Genomic DNA, 22,834 nt, shown 5'->3' with positions numbered 1-22,834 from the left:
GCTTCATATTTTCCAAGCAGGTAACATTATAAATGACCATCATTATAAATGACCATGGACACAGTCTGATCGTTCACTGAATTTGCAAGGCGATTCATACAGAATATTGTATTTTCACTTCTCGTGTGGTTTCCAAATAGTGTATCAACTGATTAAAATGTCTTAGGTTTAACGGGTTTTCAATCATTCCGGCAACTGTTTCAAATATGGGCACGGAAACACCTTCTAAGAGGACGTCCAATCGCCGCCTCTCTGACGTGGCTAGTAGTCGTCCCACGTCCGTTTCCCTTCAACTGGCCCTGCTAGTACAGAAGCCGATCGATCCGGCTCATTTCGACATTTCAAAACCAACATCGGTTCTGTGGAGATAAGAGGCGCAGTGTCAGGTTTTAACGCTGCTGTATCAGAAATTTACAGGTGCGAAGGTTTTCGAACAGAAGTGACCAAACCTGCAGAATCACTGCCGATCCTACTGAACATATCTACAGAGCAAGGCTACAGAACAAAACTACAGAAGTAAACGAACAAACATACAAAAAGAAGACCGAAGACCACTTTATTTACAGTACCACCAGGCGAATCGTTGGCCAGTTCTTTTCCCGGATCTGTGGTTTCTAATAAACTACGCTCCAGCAATTACTGCTGCTGCTACGTGTGTATGCGCGTACGACTTCGAGCTGTGTGTTTATGGAAGGAGTGCATGAGTTTTATGTACGAGAGCACCTGTGTATGAGTGCGTTTATTGAAGGCGTCTGTGTTATGTATATGCTGTGATCTATGTGTTCTCACCATCCCCTTCTTGTCCCCCTTCGATCTCGGTGACCGCTCGCCGTGACATCGTGTGTGTGTGTGTGTGTGTGTGTGTGTGTGTGTGTGTGTGTGTGTGTGTGTGTGTGTGTGTGTGTGTGGTGTGTGTGTGTGTGTGTGTGTGTGTGTGTGTGTGTGTGTGTGTGTGTGTGTGTGTGTTTGTGTGTGTGTGTGCGTGCGTGCGTTGGTGCAAGTCTGTGTGTATACTCTGCATTCTTGCCTCCTTGCTAAAATAAAATGTCCACCTGACTTCTCTGAAATCCATTGGGGAAATTTTAACTTTTCCGCTCCCATTTTTTGTGAAGTTATAGTAATCTCCGAATGTCACAATACATGAACGTTTCATTGTGAAGTCTGCTTTCGACTTTGTTTCTGGTACAAGTGTTGCAACGGGGCCTCACGCAGATGTGGCAATATCGTTATCCAGCCAAATTAATTTGGCTACAAATCCCGCAGCAGAGCTGAAAGGCAAAATCATCACTGCTGAATGTCCCAGGAGTCTTGTGGATGGTAAAGGGAGGGGCAACTAACGGTTCTGGCCCTGGGCGATTGAGCCATTTAGTTGGGGAATCAGCGTGTTGACAGCCAATAACGCAATTAAAATAAAATAAAACAACATTTATTTTTGAGCCAAGATCATTGGGTGTTTTTTATTGTTTAAGAAGGAACTGCAGATGCTGGAAAATCGAAGGTACACAAAAAAGCTGGAGAAGCTCAGCGGGTGCAGCAGCATCTATGGCGCGAAGGAAAAAGGCAACGTTTCGGGCCGAAACCCTTCTTCGTGTCGAGGCTCTTCTTCAGGCTGAAAGTTAGGGGAATGAGAAACGAGATATATAGCAGATGATATAGAGAGATAGAGAGCACATGAATTAAAACATTGCAAAATGTAACGATGATCAAGGAATGGTGAAGATATGGAAAATTGTGCCTCGTGTAGCCGGGGTGAGATTGTTTGAACATCAGCATCGCGTTCAGCACAAACATTATAGGTCAACAAGCTTGTTCACGTGCATTTCTATTTTCTATGCTCTTCTATTACCCGATCTCAGAACCTTAACTGCCATGTAACTTTCCTCTTCATATAACTATACGGTGGCACGGTGGCGCAGCGGTGGATTTGCTGCTTTAACCTGGTTCGATCCCGACTACGGGTGCAGTGAACTGCCTGGATTTTGTTCGGGATCTCCTGCGATCTGTTGGTATATCGATTAAGTTATGAATATTTGTCCTTCGTATTTCTGAGGCGCAAAACGGCAAAACGAGAATATATTTATTAAGAATTAGTTTAGGTTAATGCATAGATATAGCGCGGAAACATGCCCTTCGGGCTGCCGAGTCCGCGCCGACTGACATCATCCCACACACACTAGCCGACATTTACAATATTATTGATGCCAAATAGTCAACAAATCACTACGTCTTTGGAGTGTGGGAGGAAAGCGCAGCTCCAACCGTGAACCCACGCAGGTTATGTGGAGAACGTACAAATTCCGGACAGACAGTTCCCGAAGGCAGGATGGAACCCGGTTCTCTCCACACTGTAAAGCAACAACTATCCGCTGTGCCACCGTGCCGCCCATAATAATATTATTTGATTGATCTTTTTTTTACAGATCCAGTAAAGGACGATATATTCAAGAAAACACAATGATCTGGCAATATTGCTTCCCACTGTTACTTCTGCAAGGTAAAACCGGCAAAGTTTCGCACGTATTGCTTACATTCCTTGCAGATTATAATAGTGATACGATGGGGCTAATGTCAGCATGGCCCCAGTGTGGTAACGCACACGAGTCGGCCACCGCCGTTGAGGCCATGGAGCCAATTAGTTCAACATCTCAATTGTCGGAATCATCGTCTATCATCCATCCTGTGATCATTATTCCTTCCTGCCACTTCGCCAACAGCAGTTTCACTGGGCACGTTTTGTGCACAGAGAACGGCGAGTGCCTAGAATGTACAGCTGGGGGTAGTGGTGGAGGGTATCACGATAGTGGCATTTACAATTATTTTAAATAGGTCCATAGATATGCAGCGAATGGTGTGATGATGTTTGTGTAGGCGGGGAGATTGATGTGGCATAACGTTCGGCACAGGAATGTTGGCTCAGGGAACTCGTTCCTCTTGTGTACGGTTCTATGTTTGCGGTGAGATGGATGAGAAATAAACAATCCACATGAGCCCATCGTTGGGACAGCGATCTCGGACATTTGCAGGGGAGAATGTTGTGGATCAACAAACAATCTTCTGGTTTTCCCAGCGGATCAGGCAACCATTGTGCAGAGAACTGAACAAACGATGTTTCCGGGTCGAGGCACTTCACGCGTTTGAGTGAGTGGGAGGTATAAAGTATAAGATGTAGGGGAGATATGATTGATTGATTGGTTGATTGATTCATTGATTGATTGTTGATTGAGTGATTGGATAATTGTTGATTGATTTGTTGTTTGATTGATTGATTGTAAGTGATTGATTGATCCATGATGCAAGTATGATGTAGTGGGAATTACTGAGACATGGCTGCAAGATTGCCAGGGCTGGGAATAGAATATTCAAGGGTATACCTCCTATCGCAAAGACAGGCGGTGGGCAGAGAGGGTGGAGTAGCTCTGTTGGTGAGGAATGAAATCAGTCAATTGCAAGGGATGACATTTACACATGAGATGTGGAGTCAGTATGGATATAACTAAGGAATTGTAAGTGTAAAATACCCTAATGGGACTTATCTACATGCGCCTAAACGGTAGCCTGGATATAGGATGCAAGTTGAATCAGGAGTTAAAATTGGCATGTAGTAAAAGTAATGCTGTGGTTGTTATGGGAGATTTCAGCATGCAGGTAGACTGCGAAAATCAGGTTAGTAGTATATCTTTATTGTCATTTTCCTGAGTACTCACATACCCAGAGGAAACAAAAAAACGTTGCTCAACCAGTGTCCATTCAGTGTGCAGTAAAAAATAAATTGAAATAAAATACATATATCATGAACAAATTAAACACTCTACTGATGGTTGGTGTGCGATACTTTGGCAGGGGGCAAGTACGTTTATCAGTCTTATAGCCTGCGGGAAGAAGCTGAGGAGCATCCTGCTGGTTTTGCAGCTAATGCTCCGTACCTCTTCCCAGATGGCAGGATGGAGAATATGTGATGCGATGGGTGGGTAGGGGTCTTTGATTATGGAGATGGCTCTGCTGATACATCTCTTCCTGTATATGTCCAGCAGGAAAGGGAGTGGAGCACCAATAATCCTGCTGGCGGTCTTCACAATCCTGTCTAGTTGTTGCCGTTCGTACGCCTTGCAGCTCCCGAACCAGGAAGTGATGCCGTAGGTTAATGTGCTCTCGATGGTCCCCCTATAAAAAGTTCGTAGGTGTGTAGTGGTGAGACCTGCTTTCCGTCGTCTTCGGAGAGGGTGTAGTCGCTGCTGGGCTCTCTTGACCAGTGCTGTGTTGTTGGTGGTGGACGTCAGGTCATCTGACAGGTGGAGTCCTAGGAACTTCACGCTGCTGACACTTTCCACATCATCTCCATCGATGTGCAGAGGTGTATAGTGTTGTTTTCCAGGCCTCCTGAAGTCAACCACCATCTCCTTAGTTTTTCCCACGTTGAGAATTAGGTTGTGGGATTTGCACCATCCTGTGAGTAGCTCCACCTCCATCCTGTACGCCGACTCATCATTGTCACTGATGAGACCCACCACTGTTGTGTCTTCAGCGAACTTGTTGATGAAGTTGTTATTGAATCTAGCAGTACAGTCGTGTGTAAGCAGACTAAACAGCAGGGGGCTTAGGACACAGCCTTGGGGCGAGCCAGTACTCACGGCTATGGTTTTTGCTGTCCTACTGCCCACCCTGACTGTCTGCTGCCGTCGCGATAGAAAGTTCAGGACCCAGTTACATGTGTCAGCATCAACTCCCAATAGCTCCAACTTCTCCAGCAGCTGCTGCGGAATGATTCTGTACTGGACCCCAAGTAAGGGAGTTTGTGGAATGCCTTCGTGATGGATTCTTAGAACAGCTTGTATTGGAGCCTACCAGGGAGAAGGCAATTATGGATTTAGAGCTATGTAATGAACCGGATTTCATAAACGAACTTGAGATTAAGGAGCCATTAGGAGGCAGTGACCATAATATGACCGGGCTTAATCTACAGTTGGAGAGGGAGAATGGTAAATCGGAGGTGTCAGTGTTACAGTTGAATAAATGGGACATTGGGGCCATGAGGGAGGAGCTGGCCAAGGTTGACTGGACAAATCGAGATGAGAGTGGAACAACGACGGTAGGTGTTTCTAGGAATAATACACAAGGTGCAGGATCAGTTCATTCCAAAGAGGATGAAAGATTCCAAGGGGAGAAAGGGACGACCATGGCTCACAAGGAATGTCAGGGACAGTAGAATCATATAAGAGAAGAAGTACAACATAGCAAAGATGAGCGGGAAGCAAGGGGATTTGATAGTGTTGAAAGAACAACAGAAGATAACTAAAAATATTTATGGGGAGAAAAGATGAGGTACGAAGGTAAGCTAGCCAAGAATAAAAAGGAGGATAGAAAACGCTTCTCTAGGTGTGTGAAGAGCAAAAAAGAATAGTTAAGATCAAAGTTGAACCACTGAAGACTGAAAAAGGTGAATTTATTATGGGGCACAAGGAAATGGCAGATGAGTTGAACAGGTACGTTGTATCCGTCTTCACTAAGGAGGACACAAACAATTTTCCTGATATAGTAGTGGCCAGAGGATCGGGGGTGACAGAGGAACTGAAGGAAATCCAAATTAGTCAGGAAATGGTATTGGGTGAACTGATGGGACTGACGGCTGATAAATCCCGAGGGTCGGATGGCCTGCATCCCAGGGCACTTAAGGAAGTGGCTCTAGAAATCGTGGATGCATTGGTGATAATTTTCCAATGTTCTATAGATTCCGGATCAGTTACATGTTTAACTAACCTTCTTGAATTTTTTGAAGATGTTACTCGGGACATTGATGAGGGTAAGGCAGTGGATGTTGTGTATATGGACTTCAGTAAGGCCTTTGACAAGGTTCCTCATGGAAGGTTGGTTAAGAAGGTTCAATGGTTGGGTATTAATGGTGGAGTAGCAAGATGGATTCAACAGTGGCTGAATGGGAGATACCAGAGAGTAATGGTGGATGGTTGTTTGTCAGGTTGGAGGCCAGTGACGAGTGGGGTGCCACAGGGATCTGTGTTGGGTCCACTGTTGTTTGTCATGTACATCAATGATCTGGACGATGGTGTGGTAAATTGGATTAGTAAATATGCAGATGATACTAAGATAGGTGGGGTTGCGGGTAATGAAGTAGAGTTTCAAAGTCTACAGAGAGATTTATGCCAGTTGGAAGAGTGGGCTGAAAGATGGCAGATGGAGTTTAATGCTGATAAGTGTGAGGTGCTACATCTTGGCAGGACAAATCAAAATAGGACGTCCATGGTAAATGGTAGGGAATTGAAGAATGTAGGTGAACAGAGGGATCTGGGAATAACTGTGCACAGTTCCATGAAAGTGGAATCTCATGTAGATAGGGTGGTAAAGAAAGCGTTTGGTGTGCTGGCCTTTATAAATCAGAGCATTGAGTATAGAAGTTGGGATGTAATGTTAAAATTGTACAAGGCATTGGTGAGGCCAATTCTGGAGTACGGTGTACAATTTTGGTCGCCTAATTATAGGAAGGATGTCAACAAAATAGAGAGAGTACAGAGGAGATTTACTACAATGTTGCCTGGGTTTCAGCAACTAAGTTACAGAGAAAGGTTGAACAAGTTAGGGCTTTATTCTTTGGAGCGCAGAAGGTTAAGGGGGGACTTGATAGAGGTTTTTAAAATGATGAGAGGGATAGACAGAGTTGACGTGGAAAAGCTTTTCCCACTGAGAGTAGGGAAGATTCAAACAAGGGGACATGACTTGAGAATTAAGGGACTGAAGTTTTGGGGTAACATGAGGGGGAACTTCTTTACTCAGAGAGTGGTAGCTGTGTGGAATGAGCTTCCAGTGAAGGTGGTGGAGGCAGGTTCGTTTTTATCATTTAAAAATAAATTAGATAGTTATATGGATGGGAAAGGAATGGAGGGTTATGGTCTGAGCGCAGGAATATGGGACTGGGGGAGATTATGTGTTCGGCACGGACTAGAGGGGTCGAGATGGCCCGTTTCCGTGCTGTAATTGTTATATGGTTATATGGTTATATGGTTACTGTGGATTGGATGGTAGCTAATGCTATCCCATTTTTTAATAAAGGCAGGAAAGAGAAAACAGGGAATTATAGACCAGTTAGCCTTACATCGATGGTGGAGAAGATGCTGGAGTCAATTATAAATGATGAAATAGCGGTGCATTTGGATAGCAGTAACAGGATCGGTATGAGTCAGCATGGATTTACGAAGGGGAAATCATGCTTGACTCATCTTCTGCAGTTTTCTGAGGATGCACCTAGGAAAATGGACTAGGGAGAGCCAGTGGATGTAGTGTACCGGGACTTTCAGAAAACATTTGATAATGTCCTACGTATGGAATTAGTGAGCAAAATTAGGGCACAATGTATTGGCGGTAGAGTGGCGACATGGAAGAAAATTGCTTGGCTGACAGGAAACAAAGTATAGGGATTAACTGGTCTCTTTCAGCTTGGTAGGCAGTGACTAGTGTGGTACCGCAAGGCTCGATGCTGGGACCGCAGCTATTTACAATAGACATCAATGATTTGGATGAAGGGATTCAAAGTAACATTAGCAAATTTGCAGATGACGCAAAGCTGGGTGGAAGTGTGAACTGTGAGGAGGATGCTATGAGAATGCACGATGACTTGGACAGGTTCGGGGAGTGGGCAGATGGTGGCAGATTACGTTTTATGTGGATACATGTGAGGTTATCCAATTTAGTGTAAAAAACAGGAAGGCAGATTACTATCTAAATGGCGTCAAGTTGGGAAAAGGGGAAGTACAACGGGATCTGAGTCCTTGTTCATCAGTCAATGAAAGTAAGCATGCAGGAACAGCAGGCGGTGAAGAAAGCAAAGCTTTTTAACAAGAGAAGTCGAGTATAGTGAGCAAATAAGTCCTTCTGCAGTTGTACAGGGCCCCTGTAAGACCCCACCTGGTGTATTGTGAAACGTTTTGGTCCCCAAATTTGAGGAACGGCATTCTTACTATTATAGAAACATAGAAACATAGAAACTATGTGCAGGAGTAGGCCATTCGGCCCTTATAACCATATAACCATATAACAATTACAGCACGGAAACAGGCCATCTCGGCCCTACAAGTCCGCGCCGAACAATTTGTTTCCCTTAGTCCCACCTGCCTGCACTCATACCATAACCCTCCATTCCCTTCTCATCCATATGCCTATCCAATTTATTCTTAAATTATACCAACGAACCTGCCGCCACCACTTCCACTGGAATCTCATTCCACACCGCTACCACTCTCTGAGTAAAGAAGTTCCCCCTCATGTTACCCCTAAACTTCTGTCCCTTCGAGCCTGCACCGCCATTTAATATGATCATGGCTGATCATCCAACTCAGTATCCTAAACCTGCCTTCTCTCCATACCCCCTGATCCCTTTAGCCACAAGGGCCACATCTAACTCCCTCTTAAATATAGCCAATGGACTGGCCTCAACTACCTTCTGTGGCAGAGAATTACAGACATTCACCACTCTGTGTGAAAAATGTTTGCCTCATCTCGGTCCTAAAATATTTCTCCCTTATCCTTAAACTGTGACCCCTTGTTCTGGACTTCCCCAACGTCGGGAACAATCTTCCTGCATCTAGCCTGTCCAGCCCCTTAAGAATTCTGTAAGTTTCTATAAGATCCCCGCTCAATCTTCTAAATTCTAGCGAGTACAAATCGAGTCTATCCAGTCTTTCTTCATATGAAAGTCCTACATCCCAGGAATCAGTCTGGTGAACCTTCTCTGTACTCCCTCTATGGCAAGAATGTCCTTCCTCAGATTAGGAGACCAAAACTGTACGCAATACTCCAGATATGGTCTCACCAGAACCATGTACAACTGCAGTAGACCTCCCTGCTCCGATACTCAAATCCGTTTGCTACGATTGCTAACATACCATTCGCCTTCTTCACTGCCTGCCGCACCTGCATGCCTACTTTTAATAGTAAGATTAAACGATAACTTACCAGTTTGAAGTTTGATCTGTATTTTATGAGGAGTTACGATGAGGGATTACGTGAAGAACCCGCTCAGTGCGCAGGCGCGGCATACTTCCAAGCAGCGGTGTGGAATCACAGTTAGACACAGTTATTTTGAAGTAAACATAGTAAAGATAAGGAGACATCAATTTATTAGTTTGATCCATATAATGAGGGTGGGAGCGGAGGGCACGTAATCCCTCATCGTAACTCCTCATAAAATACAGATCAAACTTCAAACTGGTAAGTTCTCGTTTAATCTTACTATTTTACTTCGGAGTCACGTGAGTGACTACGTGAAGATTTCAAAGCTCTGTGATTTCAAACCGTGTAACAGTTTCATATCACTCACTGCCGAAGTTCTTGAGGGAGGAAGTGTTATCGTAATGAACCAATGAGTCTATTTGTAGAAAAACACAATGGTATTTTTTAAACAATAACAACAAAGTATTAAGTTGCTCCCCTGGGCTTAAATTAAATATTTGCAGTTCGTAAATCTTTACTGCAAATAAACCAGGTTTTGCCAACGGCTTATTATAAAATTTCTGAACGGTCTTTTCCCTTCCCACCATCCTGCTGTAGCCAGGATGTGGTGTATAGGCATGTCCATTCTTTAGGCAAGGCAAGGCAAGGCAACTTTATTTATATAGCACATTTCATACACGAGGCAGACTCAAAGTGCTTCACATAAAAACATGTCATACAATAAATGAAATAATAAAATGAAATAAAATAGAAGTACTAAAAGAAAAGAAAAGCAAAATTAAAAAGGCATTATAAAAAGTGCAAAAGTTAAAAGTGCAATGTAGTTAAGATTTAGCTGAAAGCTAAAGTAAACATAAAAGTTTTCAGTCTTGTTTTAAAAGTGGTCAAAGTTGAGTCAAGTCTTAAATCTTCAGGAAGTTTATTCCAGCTATTTGTTGCATAGTAACTAAATCCTGCTTTCCCATGTTTTGTATTTACTCTGGGAATCACTGGCAGATTGGTTTCAGAAGATCTTAGCGGTCTAGAAGGCTTATATAGTGGAAGCATGTCAGTGATATACTTTGGCCCTAAACCATGTAGTGATTTATAGGTGAGCAGCAGGATTTTAAAATCAATCCTCTGACATACAGGGAGCCAATGTAAGGATTTAAGAATTGGTGTAATATGCTCAAATTTTTTGGTCTTTGTTAGAACTCTAGCAACAGCGTTCTGAACAAGCTGTAGCTGCCTGACAGTTTTTTTTTGGAAGACCTGCAAGGAGACCGTTGCAATAATCTAGCCTACTATTAATAAAGGCATTGACAAGTTTTTCTAAATCATGAGCTGACATGAGTCCTCTTAATCTTGCTATGTTTTTGAGGTGACGTCGACATGGATGCCGTCACATGGATGCTGCCCTGGTGGAATAAAATGTGTACATGTTAGTGTTTATCCCAGCAGTTTCTAGCACCTGCTTGAGCCATCTCGCAATCGTTTGGCTCGTACCCCACCATAAGGTTTTTGTGACTGACCCACAAGGCTTTTCATCTCCCTCGAATATTCTGGTTGTGTCTATGTAGGATAGTAGGTAGGTCATGGCACATAACCGTGGTTCTGGTGGGTAAGCCACGACTGGATTAGGTGTTCCTGGTCTGCTCTGTTTGACCAGTCGCTGGATAACGACAGATCTGGTCTGGAGCTGTGATCATGTTGTCCAGTCGCAATAGGTGTAGTGACTGGACCCTCTGAGCGGATACAAGTGTCATCAACCTAAGCGTCTTTAGTGTAGCTTGCTCGAGTCCGGGGGATCTGGCTGGTGGCCATTCCCTGAGATATGTCAGGACCACACTGATATCCCAAATATGGGTATACCTGGGCTTAGGGCTTGATATTGTAAATGCCCTTCATCAGTTTTACCACCAGTGGATGGGATCCCATCGCCTGTTGTCCTGCCGCTGGTTTGAGATAAGCAGAAAGAGCACTCTGCGCTGTGTTGATGGCACTGTAGCTGATCCCTACATCGTGGTGTAGATGGCCAGGAACTCCAGTATGTTGGTGGCTGTAGCTGTTGCGTATGTTGTCCATGTTTCCTGGCAGTACTTCTCCCTTTTTTGATGCTGGTTAAGTACTGCCTCTTGGTGGATGTTCGAAGGGATGCCGACATTGTGGTGATGGTTTGTTTGGACAATCCCAGTTCCAGGTAAGGTCTGTTCAAACTTGCAACCCAGGCGTTTAATTTTCTCATGGCATGGGTGTTTAGCTTACCTGGTAGGTAAGTAGCTGATAGCCAAATATGTCTTTCGACATACCATTGCCAAATCATGTTGACCAATTTGTCGCATGATAATGATTTTATGCCACCCATATGGTTAATATAAGCCATCACCGTAGTATTTATCAATTTGTAACCGAACATGCAAGTGCTGCATATTAGATACATATGCTTTTAAACCATAAAGGCGCCCAACATCTCTAGATAGTTAATGCCCAGTGTAAGTAGTAATGATGACTCTAGTTTAGTCCATCTACCACTTGTGCTGGATATGGAGCTAGTCGCTCCCCAGCCTTGAGCACTGGCATCTGTTTGAATAACTAAAGTAGGGTTAGTGATAAAGATAGGGCTGAAACTATGCCAAACGTTTTCTGCCCACCACTGTAGCTCTGATATTGCTTCAGTGGGTAAGTTCATGACACGATCATAGTGACCTGTATGTCGTTTTATTGCCCGTACCTTTGCTCTCTGTAAATTTTTTGATAGTGCAAAGGTCCGAATTGTGTAGCCGGAAATGCTGCTACCATTTCCCCAATTACTCTTGCTACTTGTCGAATAGTTGGTCGCTCGTTGACCATTAATTTGTTGCATGATTGTGCTAATTCAACCATTTTTGCCTTTGGCAAGGTAACAGTCATATGGACTGAGTTAATTGTGAAGCCCAGGTAGTCCATGATAGTGGATGGCTTCAACTTAGATTTATCTGGATGTAGGACGAACCCCAGAGTTTCGAGGAGCTGTTTTGTAGCTGATACTGCTGCCACAGCCAATTCCATCGTTTTCCCTACTATGAGAATATCCTCCAGATATGCGATGATAATATGTTTTTGTTTTCTTAGTATTGCCATTGCTGGGTTCAATATTTTGTTGAATACTCTTGGGCTGAAGTTCGCCCATAGGGCAATGCTTTGTACCATCCAGATACATTTTAGGTATCTGCGATGATCCTTGTATATGGGTACTAGATAGTAAGCATCTTTAAGATAAATGCTTGCCATGAAGTGTCCTTTGGAATTCAGTTGTTTGGCAGTAACATATGTCTCCATTTTGAAATGTATATACTTAACAAATTTGTTTAGTGATGTTAAGTCAATGATGATGCGACAGACACCATCTTTTTTGGTTTTAGTGAATATATTCGATACAATTTCCAAAGGTTCATGTTTGGTCTTTTCGATGACCCCCTTTGTGATACGTCTCACCAGTTCAGCTTGCCCCTCACGTTTCTCTTTGACGGGGGAGAAATACCCTTTGGGGCCATTGTTGAACTGGCGGCGTTTTTTCTGACATGAATTGTATTTTATATCCTGTAATGTTGTTGAGTATATACTTGTCACTCGTGACCATACCCCATGCTTCTTTAAACAAGTGTAATCTCCCCCCTGTTAATAAAGCACCCTTATTCTCTATATGCTGGTAGGGACCAGACCCAACTACCTCCATGGTTATTGGCGATTCTGTTTCTTCATTTTCCTGAAGATTTTGTTCTGACGTGCTGGCGATGTTGGGGGGAGGCGCATTTTCCAGAGGGTCCGCTGCGGGCCCTGATCTGAAAGATCTTTGGGGATAATGTGCGGACCCCAAGCGTTCACCAGTCCCATATTGCGGACGTCGACTGGTGGATGCCGTGGGTTGCTGCCACTTGGGTATCGGAGGTCTTGGTTTGCTCGTCCCGGGGCTTGCCCTCATTAGGCCGAAGGTTTTTGATGCTTCCTGCATCTCCTTCAGTTTTTATTGAAATATTTCCCAAATAGCAGCGCGTCCGTCTCCGCAGCTGGGGCTTTACACAAGCCAGCAAATTTGGGATTGAGGGCAGGTCTTATGTTTCCCTCTGGAGATTGTTGATCTCAAATTGTGTGGTACACATTAATGCCAGCACATCCTGCTGGCAGGTATCCATCTCCGTGGTCTCCACGGAACGAGCAAAGGCTGTGATGGCTGACGTCAGGAGCCTTAGGATCCGCTGTAGCTTGAGTTCTTGGGTCTGGATGTGTGACCCACATGCCCCCAGATTTGGCTGTTGACACTTTTTACTTTGAGGGCCTCACCGTTTTCTGGTGCTGTGTTGTTTCAGCTCCTCAGCGAGCACCTTTTCCAGTAATGGTTGATGCTGGCCGCCATTCTTGGTTCCAGCGGTGCTCCAGCCCGTGGGGTTGCTACAAGCGGTCCATCACACCCAACAGCTCTTCATGTTCCTGCACCCCTGGCATACTCCCGAATTCGTCCGCCTGCCCCTGTTCCAGACCAGCCCAGCCCTGGTCACCAATGCTAGCCTCCAGTAATGAGGGAGCAGAGGTCAGTGCATGAGGCACTGTGGAGGGTGTGCCTGACCTCCCTCCGCGAGAGCTCTCTTTCTGCGCATCTCGCTGGAGCTGCTCCAATTGCTGTTGGATGCAGCTCAGGCGGCTGTCTCTCCTCCATTTAGGTGGAGACATGTCCCCGTCCGACAAATCGGACGCCACCGGCCGGATGCCTGTTCGGATGGCTAGACATCCAGCCCGCAGTTCAGGCACTAGCGGGACTGGGCTCGGCGCGGTGATGGGGATAGCGGGGCGACCTGTAATTGTTCCTACCGCCTGTTGCTGGCCCCCCTGCAATGGAACGCTCCTCGGCTGGAGTCGAGCGGGGGACAGGTTCTTCTGGAGCTTTTGCCTTGTAGATGCGAGAGCGCCCCTCAAGCAGCGCGTCTCGCAGGTACCTGCTCCGTGAGCCGCTCCAGCGGCTCAGGCGGCTCTCTCTCCCCCCGTGCGGGTGGAGAGACGTCCCGTCCGACATCGGGAACACCTGCCGGATGCCTCTCGAGTGGCTATGCGTCCAGCCCGCTGCTTCAGGTACTAGCGGGCTGGTCTCGGCACGGTGTCGGGGAATTACGGAACACCGGGTAACGCTCCTACCGCCTGTTGCTGCCCCCCTCCCCAACGGGAAAACGGGGGACAGTTTTATCCAGAGCCTTTTGCTCTGCCTGTAAAAAACACAAGCAGAAAAAGGCTCACCTGTAAAAGAAAACCCGACCTCAGGGTACTCACCTGACGGTCCGGTTCATCCTGTAACGGGACAGCCTAACTGCGGCAACAGACGGGATTCGAGTTTGGTGTGCTGCCTTCCTGGTGCCAGGGTCCAGGATGTCACGGACAGAGTGGCAGCCGCTGTTGCACTGCTGGCGTAATGCCGCGCCTGCGCACTGAGCGGGTTCTTCACGTAGTCACTCACGTGACTCCGAAGTAAAATTAATGGTGTACCATGACACCCAGGTGTCTTTGCATCGTCCCCTTTCCTAATTGGCCACCATTCAGATAATAGTCTACTTTCCTGTTTTTGCCTACAAAGTGGATAACCTCACATTTATCCACAGTATACTGCATCTGCCATGCATTTGCCCACTCATCCAGCCTATCCAAGTCACCGTGCAGCCATCTAGCATCCTCCACACAGCTGACACATACCCCCAGCCTCGTGTCATCCGCAAATGTGGAGATGTTGCATTTATTTCCCTCGTCCAAATCATTAATATATATCGTAAATAGCTGGGGTCCCAGCACTGAGCCTTGCGGTACCCCACTAGCCACTGCCTGCCATTGTGAAAAGGACCCGTTTAGTCCTACTCTTTGCTTATCGTCTGCTAGCCAGTTCTCTATCCACATCAATGCTGAACCCCCAATACAGTGTGCCTTACGTTTGTATACTAATCTCCTATGTGGAACCTTGTCGAATGCCTTCTGAAAGTCCAGATATAACACATCCACTGGTTCTCCCTTATCCACTCTACTAGTTACATCCTCTAAAAATTCAATAAGACTCGTCTGACATGATTTACCTTTCATAAATCCATGCTGACTTTGACCAATGATTTCACCACTTTCCAAATGTGCTGCTATCCCATCTTTAATAACTGATTCTAGCAGTGTCCCCACTACCGACGCTAGACTAAATGGTCTGTAATTCCCCGTTTTCTCTCTCCCTTCCTTTTTATAAAAAGTGGGGTTACATTAGCTACCCTCCAAACCTCAGGAACTACTCCAGATCTAAAGAGTTTTGAAACATTATCACTAATGCATCCACTATTTCTGGGGCTACTTCCTTAAGTACTCTGGGATGCAGTCTATCTGGCCCTGGGGATTTATCGGCCTTTAATCCATTCAATTTACCTAACACCACTTCCCGGGTAACCTGGTTTTCACTCAGTTCCTCCATGTCATTTGACCCCCGGTCCCTTGCTATTTCCAGCAGATTATTTATGTCTTCCTTAGTGAAGACAGAACCAAAGTACTTATTCAATTGGTCTGCCATGTCCTTGTCCCCCATGATCAATTAACCCGTTTCTGACTGCAAGGGACAGACATTTGTTTTAACTAATCTTTTTCTCTTCACATATCTATAAAAGCTTTTGCAGTCAGTTTTTATGTTCCCTGCCAGTTTTCTTTCATAATCTGTTTTCCCTTTCCTAATTAAGCCCTTTGTCCTCCTCTGCTGGACGCTGAATTTCTTCCAGTTCTCTGGTAGGCTGCTTTTTCCGGCTAATTTGTACGCTTCATCTTTTGTTTTGATACTATCCCTGATTTCCCTTATTATCCACGGATGCACTACCTTCCCTGATTTATTTTTTTGCCAAATTAGGATGAACAATTGTTGTAGTTTATCCATGCAGTCTTTAAATGCCTTCCATTGCATATCCACCGTCAACCTATTAAGAATCAATTGCCAGTCTATCTTGGCCAATTCACGTCTCATACCCTCAAAGTTACCTTTCTTTAAGTTCAGGACCCTTGATTCCGAATTAACAATGCCACTCTCCATCCTAATGAAGAACTCAACCATATTATGGTCACTATAGCCCAAGGGGCCACGCACAACAAGACTGCTAACTAACCTTTCCTCATTACTCAATACCCAATCTAGAATAGCCTGCTCTCTCGTTGGTTCCTCTACGTGTTGGTTTAGAAAACTATCCCGCATACATTCCAAGAAATCCACTTCCTCAGCACCCTTTCCAATTTGATTCACCCAATTTATATGTAGATTGAAGTCACCCATTATAACTGTTTTACCTTTGTTGCACGCCTTTCTAATTTCCTGTTTGATGCCATCCCCAACTCCACCACTACTGTTGGGTGGCCTGAACACAACTCCCACTAGAGTTTTCTGCCCCTTAATGTTTCGCAGCTCTACCCATATCGATTCCACATCCTCCAAGCTTCCTTTCTATTGCGTTAATCTGCTCTCTAACCAGCAACGCTACCCCACCTCCTGAATATTGAATATCCCTGGATGTTCAGCTCCCAGCCTGGGTCACCTTGGAGCCATGTCTCCGTGATCGCAACTATGTCATAGTCATCAATAGCTATCTGCACATCCACCTTATCACGAATGCTCCTTGCATTGAGACACAAAGCCTTCAGGCTTGTTTTACAACACTCTTACCCCTTATACAATTATGTTGAAAAGTGGCCCTTTTTGATTTTTGCCCTCATTTTACACCCCTCTGTCTCTCCGCTCACACATATAAGAAACCCTTTCCCATTAACACCATCCTCAACTATCTATTTGACACGCCACCCCCATTATTCAGTTTAAAACCATCCGTGTAGCAGTGGCAAACCTGCCTGCCAGAATGCTGGTCCCCCAACTGTTAAGATGCAATCCGTCCCTTTTGTAGAGTTCCCCCTTACTCCAAAACAGATCCCAGTGATCTAAGAATCTAAATCCCTGCCCTGTGCACCAGTTTCTCAGCCACACATTCAGGTCCCGTATCACCCTGTTCCTGCTCTCGCCAGCACGAGGAACTGGAAGCAAACCGGAGATAACAACCCTGGAGGTCCTGCTTTTCAGCATTTTTCCGAGCTCTCTAAAGTCACGCTGCAGAATATTCATCCCCTTCTTTCCGACATCGGTTCTGCCGACATGCACTACCACTTCCGGCTGTTCACCTTCGTCCTTGAGGATTGTCTGCACTCTGTCCGTGACATCCTGGACCCTGACACCAGGAAGGCAGCACACCAAACTCGAATCCCGTCTGTTGCCGCAGTAACCCCTGTCCGCACCTCTCACAATGGAGTATCCCTCTACAATGGCGTTGCCTGACGTTGGCCTCTTTGGTTTTGGCTCAACAACCCTTTTTGCTTCGCAAGCCTGTCCGCAGCTCAGTGTATAAACGTATTCTGTCCCGACAGCTTCTAAGTGGGTGAACCTGTTCACAAGAGGTACAACACCCGGGGACGTTTGCATTCCATGCTTCCCTCCCTTTCTCACTGTCTCCCATCTTCTCTCTTCCAGTACCTTAGGTGTGACAATCTTACTGTAGGACTTGTCGAGGAACGACTCCGTTTCTTGGACGAACCTGAGGTCATCCACTTGCTTCTCCAGTTCCCCAACACGGTCCTTCAGGAGCTGTACCTGGATGAACTTCTCACATGTGTAGCAGCCAGAGGCACCAGCAGTGTCCTTGACCTCCCACATACGACAAGCATCACACTGAATCAGCTTGCTTGACATCTCCTTCTTTCGTCTCTCCCTCTGCAGTGTTTTGCGTAGCCTGCTCTCCGAAGACTCTCGAGCCAAAGACTCACACTTTACTCACAGGGCACTTCCCTCACTGCCGCTCCCTAAGAGCAATCTTGCTTATATTGACTGATTAATTGCCTAATATACCAATTTACAAACCAAATTCCTCAGTTTTCAACTGTTTTCCCTGCTCTAACTCACTTCTCTCCTCCCACTTGGGCTGTAGCCAATCAGTGTTTTCTCTTAACTTCTCCTGCTGTTGCTTCCAAATCTACAGCAGCTCTGTAGGTGGAGTGCAGCCTAGGTTAATTCCCGGGATGGCGGGACTGTCACATGCAGAGAGAATGGAGCGGCTGGCGTTGTATACTCTGGAGTTTAGAAGAATAAGAGTGGATCTTATTGACGTATATAAGATAGTTAAGACACGCTAGATGCAGGAAACATGTACCCGATGTTGGGGGATTCCAGAACCAGGGGCCACAGTTTAAGAATAAGGAGTAAGCCATTTTGAACGGAGACGATGAAACACGTTTTCCTCACATAGAATTGTGAATCTGTGGAATTCTCTGCGTCAGAGGGCGGTGGAGACCGGTCCTCTGGATACTTTCAAGTGAGAGCTACATAAGGTTCTTTAAAATTGCGTAGTCTGGGAATATGGGGAGAAGGCAGCATGGGGTAATGATTGGGCCATGATCATATTGAATGGCGGTGCTGGCTCGAAGGCCCGAATGGCCTACTCCTGCACGTATTGTCTATTGTCTATTGTCCATTGTCTATTGTTTGATTTTTGATTTAATGACTGGTTGATAGTTTGATTGATTGGTTGATTGATTGATCGAGGTTAATGGTTTGGTTGGTTGATTGATTGATCGAGGTTACTGGTTTGATTGGTTGATTGATTGGTCAATTGGATAAATGCTTGATTGATTGGTTGATTGATTGATCGATTGATTGATTGGTTGATTGATTGATTGATTGATTGATTGATTGATTGATTGATCGATTGATTGATTGATTGATTGATTGATTCGTTGATTTATTGATTGATTCGTTGATTGATTGATTGATTGATTCGTTGATTGATTGATTGTTTGCTTGATTGGTTGGTTGATTGTGCGATTGGTCAGATGATCCATTGATCGATTGATCGATGGGTCGATGGATCGGTGAGTTAATTGATTGATTGATTGATTGATTTATCTATCTATTTGTTTGTATATTTATCTATTTATTTATCCATTGCTCTTTTTATTTATTTATTTTTACAGATAACTCTTTATTTTTTTTCATGATTTTATTTATTTATTAGTTTATATTTTCAATTGTTTATTTATCTATTAATCTATCTATTTATCCATCCTATTTATCTGTTTATTTGTTTATATATTTATTTATCCGTTAATCTATCTATTTTATAATAAATATGATAAGTTATCTGTTTATTTTTTTTTATTTACTTCCAATGTATTTACGTGCTTATATATCTGTCTATTTATTTATCGATCCACCTCTCTGTCTACTGATCTATCAATTAACGTATCTATTTATTTATTTATTTAAGTGCATGCTTATTGATTGATTGATAGATTTGGTGGTTGCTTGCTGATTGATTGGTCGAGTGATCGATCGATTAAATGATCGATCTGTTGATTTATTGATTGGATGATTGATTGGTTGATTTGTTGATCGGTCGATTGATGTATTGAATGATAGATAGATTGATTGATTGATTGCGTGATTGATTGATTGATTGGTTTATTGATTGATTGACTATAGATCGATTGATTGATTGATTGATTGATTGTTTGATTGATTGTATGAATGAATGAATGAATGATTGAATGAATGAATGAATGAATAAAGAAAAACAGGCCCTTAGGACAACATTGCCCACACCGGCCGCATGTCATTGTATACTACTCATACCTGCAATCCTTTGGCCCATATCCCTCCAACCCTGTCCTAGAGAAACATAGAAACATAGAAATTAGGTGCAGGAGTAGGCCATTCGGCCCTTCGAGCCTGCACCGCCATTCAATATGATCATGGCTGATCATCCAACTCAGTATCCCGTACCTGCCTTCTCTCCATACCATCTGATCCCCTTAGCCACAAGGGCCACATCTAACTACCTCTTAAATATAGCCAATGAACTGGCCTCGACTACCCTCTGTGGCAGGGAGTTCCAGAGATTCACCACTCTCTGTGTGAAAAAAGTTCTTCTCATCTCGGTTTTAAAAGATGTCCCCCTTATCCTTAAGCTGTGACCCCTTGTCCTGGACTTCCCCAACATCGGGAGCAATCTTCCTGCATCTAGCCTGTCCAACCTCTTAAGAATTTTGTAAGTTTCTATAAGATCCCCTCTCAATCTCCTAAATTCAAGAGAGTAGAAACCAAGTCTATCCAGTCTTTCTTCATAAGACAGTCCTGACATCCCAGGAATCAGTCTGGTGAACCTTGTCTGCACACCCTCTATGGCAATAATGTCCTTCATCAGATTTGGAGACCAAAACTGTACGCAATACTCCAGGTGTGGTCTCACCAAGACCCTGTACAACTGCAGTAGAACCTCCCTGCTCCTATACTCAAATCATTTTGCTATGAAAGCTAACATACCATTCGCTTTCTTCATTGCCTGCTGCACCTGCATGCGCACTTTCAATGACTGGTGTACCATGACACCCAGGTCTCGCTGCATCTCCCCTTTTCCTAGTCGGCCACCATTTAGATAATAGTCTGCTTTCCTGTTTTTGCCACCAAAATGGATAACCTCACATTTATCCACATTATACTGCATCTGCCAAACATTTGCCCACTCACCCAGCCTATCCAAGTCACCTTGCAGTCTCCTAGCATCCTCCTCACAGCTAACACTGCCCCCCAGCTTAGTGTCATCCGCAAACTTGGAGATATTGCCTTCAATTCCCTCATCCAGATCATTAATATATATTGTAAATAGCTGGGGTCCCAGCACTGAGCCTTGCGGTACCCCACTAGTCACTGCCTGCCATTGTGAAAAGGACCCGTTTACTCCTACTCTTTGCTTCCTGTTTGCCAGCCAGTTCTCTATCCACATCAATACTGAACCCGCAATGCCGTGTGCTTTAAGTTTGTAAACTAATCTCTTATGTGGGACCTTGTCGAAAGCCTTCTGGAAGTCCAGATACACCACATCCACTGGTTCTCCCCTATCCACGCTACTAGTTACATCCTCGAAAAATTCTATAAGATTCGTCAGACATGATTTACCTTTTGTAAATCCATGCTGACTTTGTCCAATGATTTCACCACTTTCCAAATGTGCTGCTATCCCATCTTTAATAACTGACTAGCAGTTTCCCCACTACCGATGTTAGACTAACTGGTCTGTAATTCCCCGTTTTCTCTCTCCCTCCCTTCTTAAAAAGAGGGGTTACGTTTGCTACCCGCCAATCCTCAGGAACTACTCCAGAATCTAAAGAGTTTTGAAAAATTATTACTAATGCATCCACTATTTCTGGAGCTACTTCCTTAAGTACTCTGGGATGCAGCCTATCTGGCCCTGGGGATTTATCGGCCTTTAATCCATTTAATTTACCTAACACCACTTTCCGGCTAACCTGGATTTCACTCAATTCCTCCAACTCCTTTGACCCGCGGTCCCCTGCTATTTCCGGCAGATTATTTGTGTCTTCCTTAGTGAACACGGAACCAAAGTAGTTATTCAATTGGTCCGCCATATCCTTGTTCCCCATGATCAACTCACCTGTTTCAGACTGCAAGGGACCTACATTTGTTTTAACTAATCTCTTTCTTTTCACATATCTATAAAAGCTTTTGCAGTCAGTTTTTATGTTCCCTGCCAGTTTTCTTTCATAATCTATTTTTCCTTTCCTAATTAAGCCCTTTGTCCTCCTCTGCTGGTCTCTGAATTTCTCCCAGTCCTCCGGTATGCTGCTTTTTCTGGCTAATTTGTACGCATCATCCTTCGCTTTGATACTACCCCTGATTTCCCTTGTTATCGACGGATGCACTACCTTCCCTGATTTATTATTTGGCCAAACTGGGATGAACAATTTTTGTAGTTCATCCATGCAGTCTTTAAATGTCTTCCATTGCATATCCACCGTCAACCCTTTTAAAATTAATTGCCAGTCAATCTTGGCCAATTCACGTCTCATACCCTCAAAGTTACCTTTCTTTAAGTTCAGAACCATTGTTTCTGAATTAACAATGTCACTCTCCATCCTAATGAAGAACTCAACCATATTATGGTCACTCTTGCCCAAGGGGGCACGTACAACAAGACTGCTAACTAACCCTTCCTCGTTACTCAATACCCAGTCTAAAATAGCCTGCTCTCTCGTTGTTTCCTCTACATGTTGATTTAGATAACTATCCCGCATACATTCCAAAAAATCCTCTTCCTCAGCACCCCTGCCAATTTGATTCACCCAATCTATATGTAGATTGAAGTCACCCATTATCACGGTTTTGCCTTTGTCGCACGCATTTCTAATTTCCTGTTTGATACCATCTCCAACTTCACTACTACTGTTAGGTGGCCTGTACACAACACCCACCAGCGTTTTCTGCCCCTTAGTGTTTCGCAGCTCTACCCATACCGATTCCACATCCTGCAAACTAATGTCCTTCCTTTCCATTGCGTTAATCTCCTCTCTAATCAGCAACGCTACCCCACCTCCTTTTCCTTTCTCTCTATCCCTCCTGAATATTGAATATCCCTGGATGTTCAGCTCCCAGCCTTGGTCACCCTGGAGCCATGTCTCCGTGATCCCAACTATATCATAGTCATTAAGAGCTATCTGCACATTCAACTCATCCACCTTATTACGAATGCTCCTTGCATTGAGACACAAAGGCTTCAGGCTTGTTTTTACAACACTCTTACCCCTTATACAATTTAGTTGAAGAGTGGCCCTTTTTGATTTTTGCCCTGGATTTTCCGGCCTGCCAATTTTACTTTTCACCTTGCTACCTATTGCTTCTACCCTCATTTTACACCCCTCTGTCTCTACGCTCACACATTTAAGAAAACCTTTCCCTTTAACTCCATCCTCCACTAGCCCATTCGACACCCCACCCTCCTTATTCAGTTTAAAACCACCCGTGTAGCAGTGGCAAACCTGC

At 44.4% G+C, this 22,834-nt stretch overlaps 1 protein-coding gene across 3 annotated transcripts in view; it reads left to right on the top strand.

Moving 5' to 3' along the window:
• Positions 1-2,410: 2,410 nt before the first annotated feature.
• LOC116969464 (myelin-associated glycoprotein-like) overlaps positions 2,411-22,834 on the top strand; it is a 40,690-nt gene continuing 20,266 nt past the window's right edge. For all 3 annotated transcript variants that reach the window (XM_033016359.1, XM_033016358.1, XM_033016357.1), the window contains exon 1: positions 2,411-2,494. In XM_033016359.1, the coding sequence (XP_032872250.1) occupies positions 2,455-2,494 (40 nt within the window). In that variant the 5' untranslated portion in view covers positions 2,411-2,454. The remainder of the gene's footprint in view (positions 2,495-22,834) is intronic.

This window comes from Amblyraja radiata, unplaced genomic scaffold, assembly GCF_010909765.2.
Source record: "Amblyraja radiata isolate CabotCenter1 unplaced genomic scaffold, sAmbRad1.1.pri S47, whole genome shotgun sequence".
NCBI lineage: Eukaryota > Metazoa > Chordata > Chondrichthyes > Rajiformes > Rajidae > Amblyraja > Amblyraja radiata.
The sequence above is the reverse complement of the archived record's forward strand: the minus strand, read 5'-3'. Positions and strand labels throughout refer to the sequence as shown.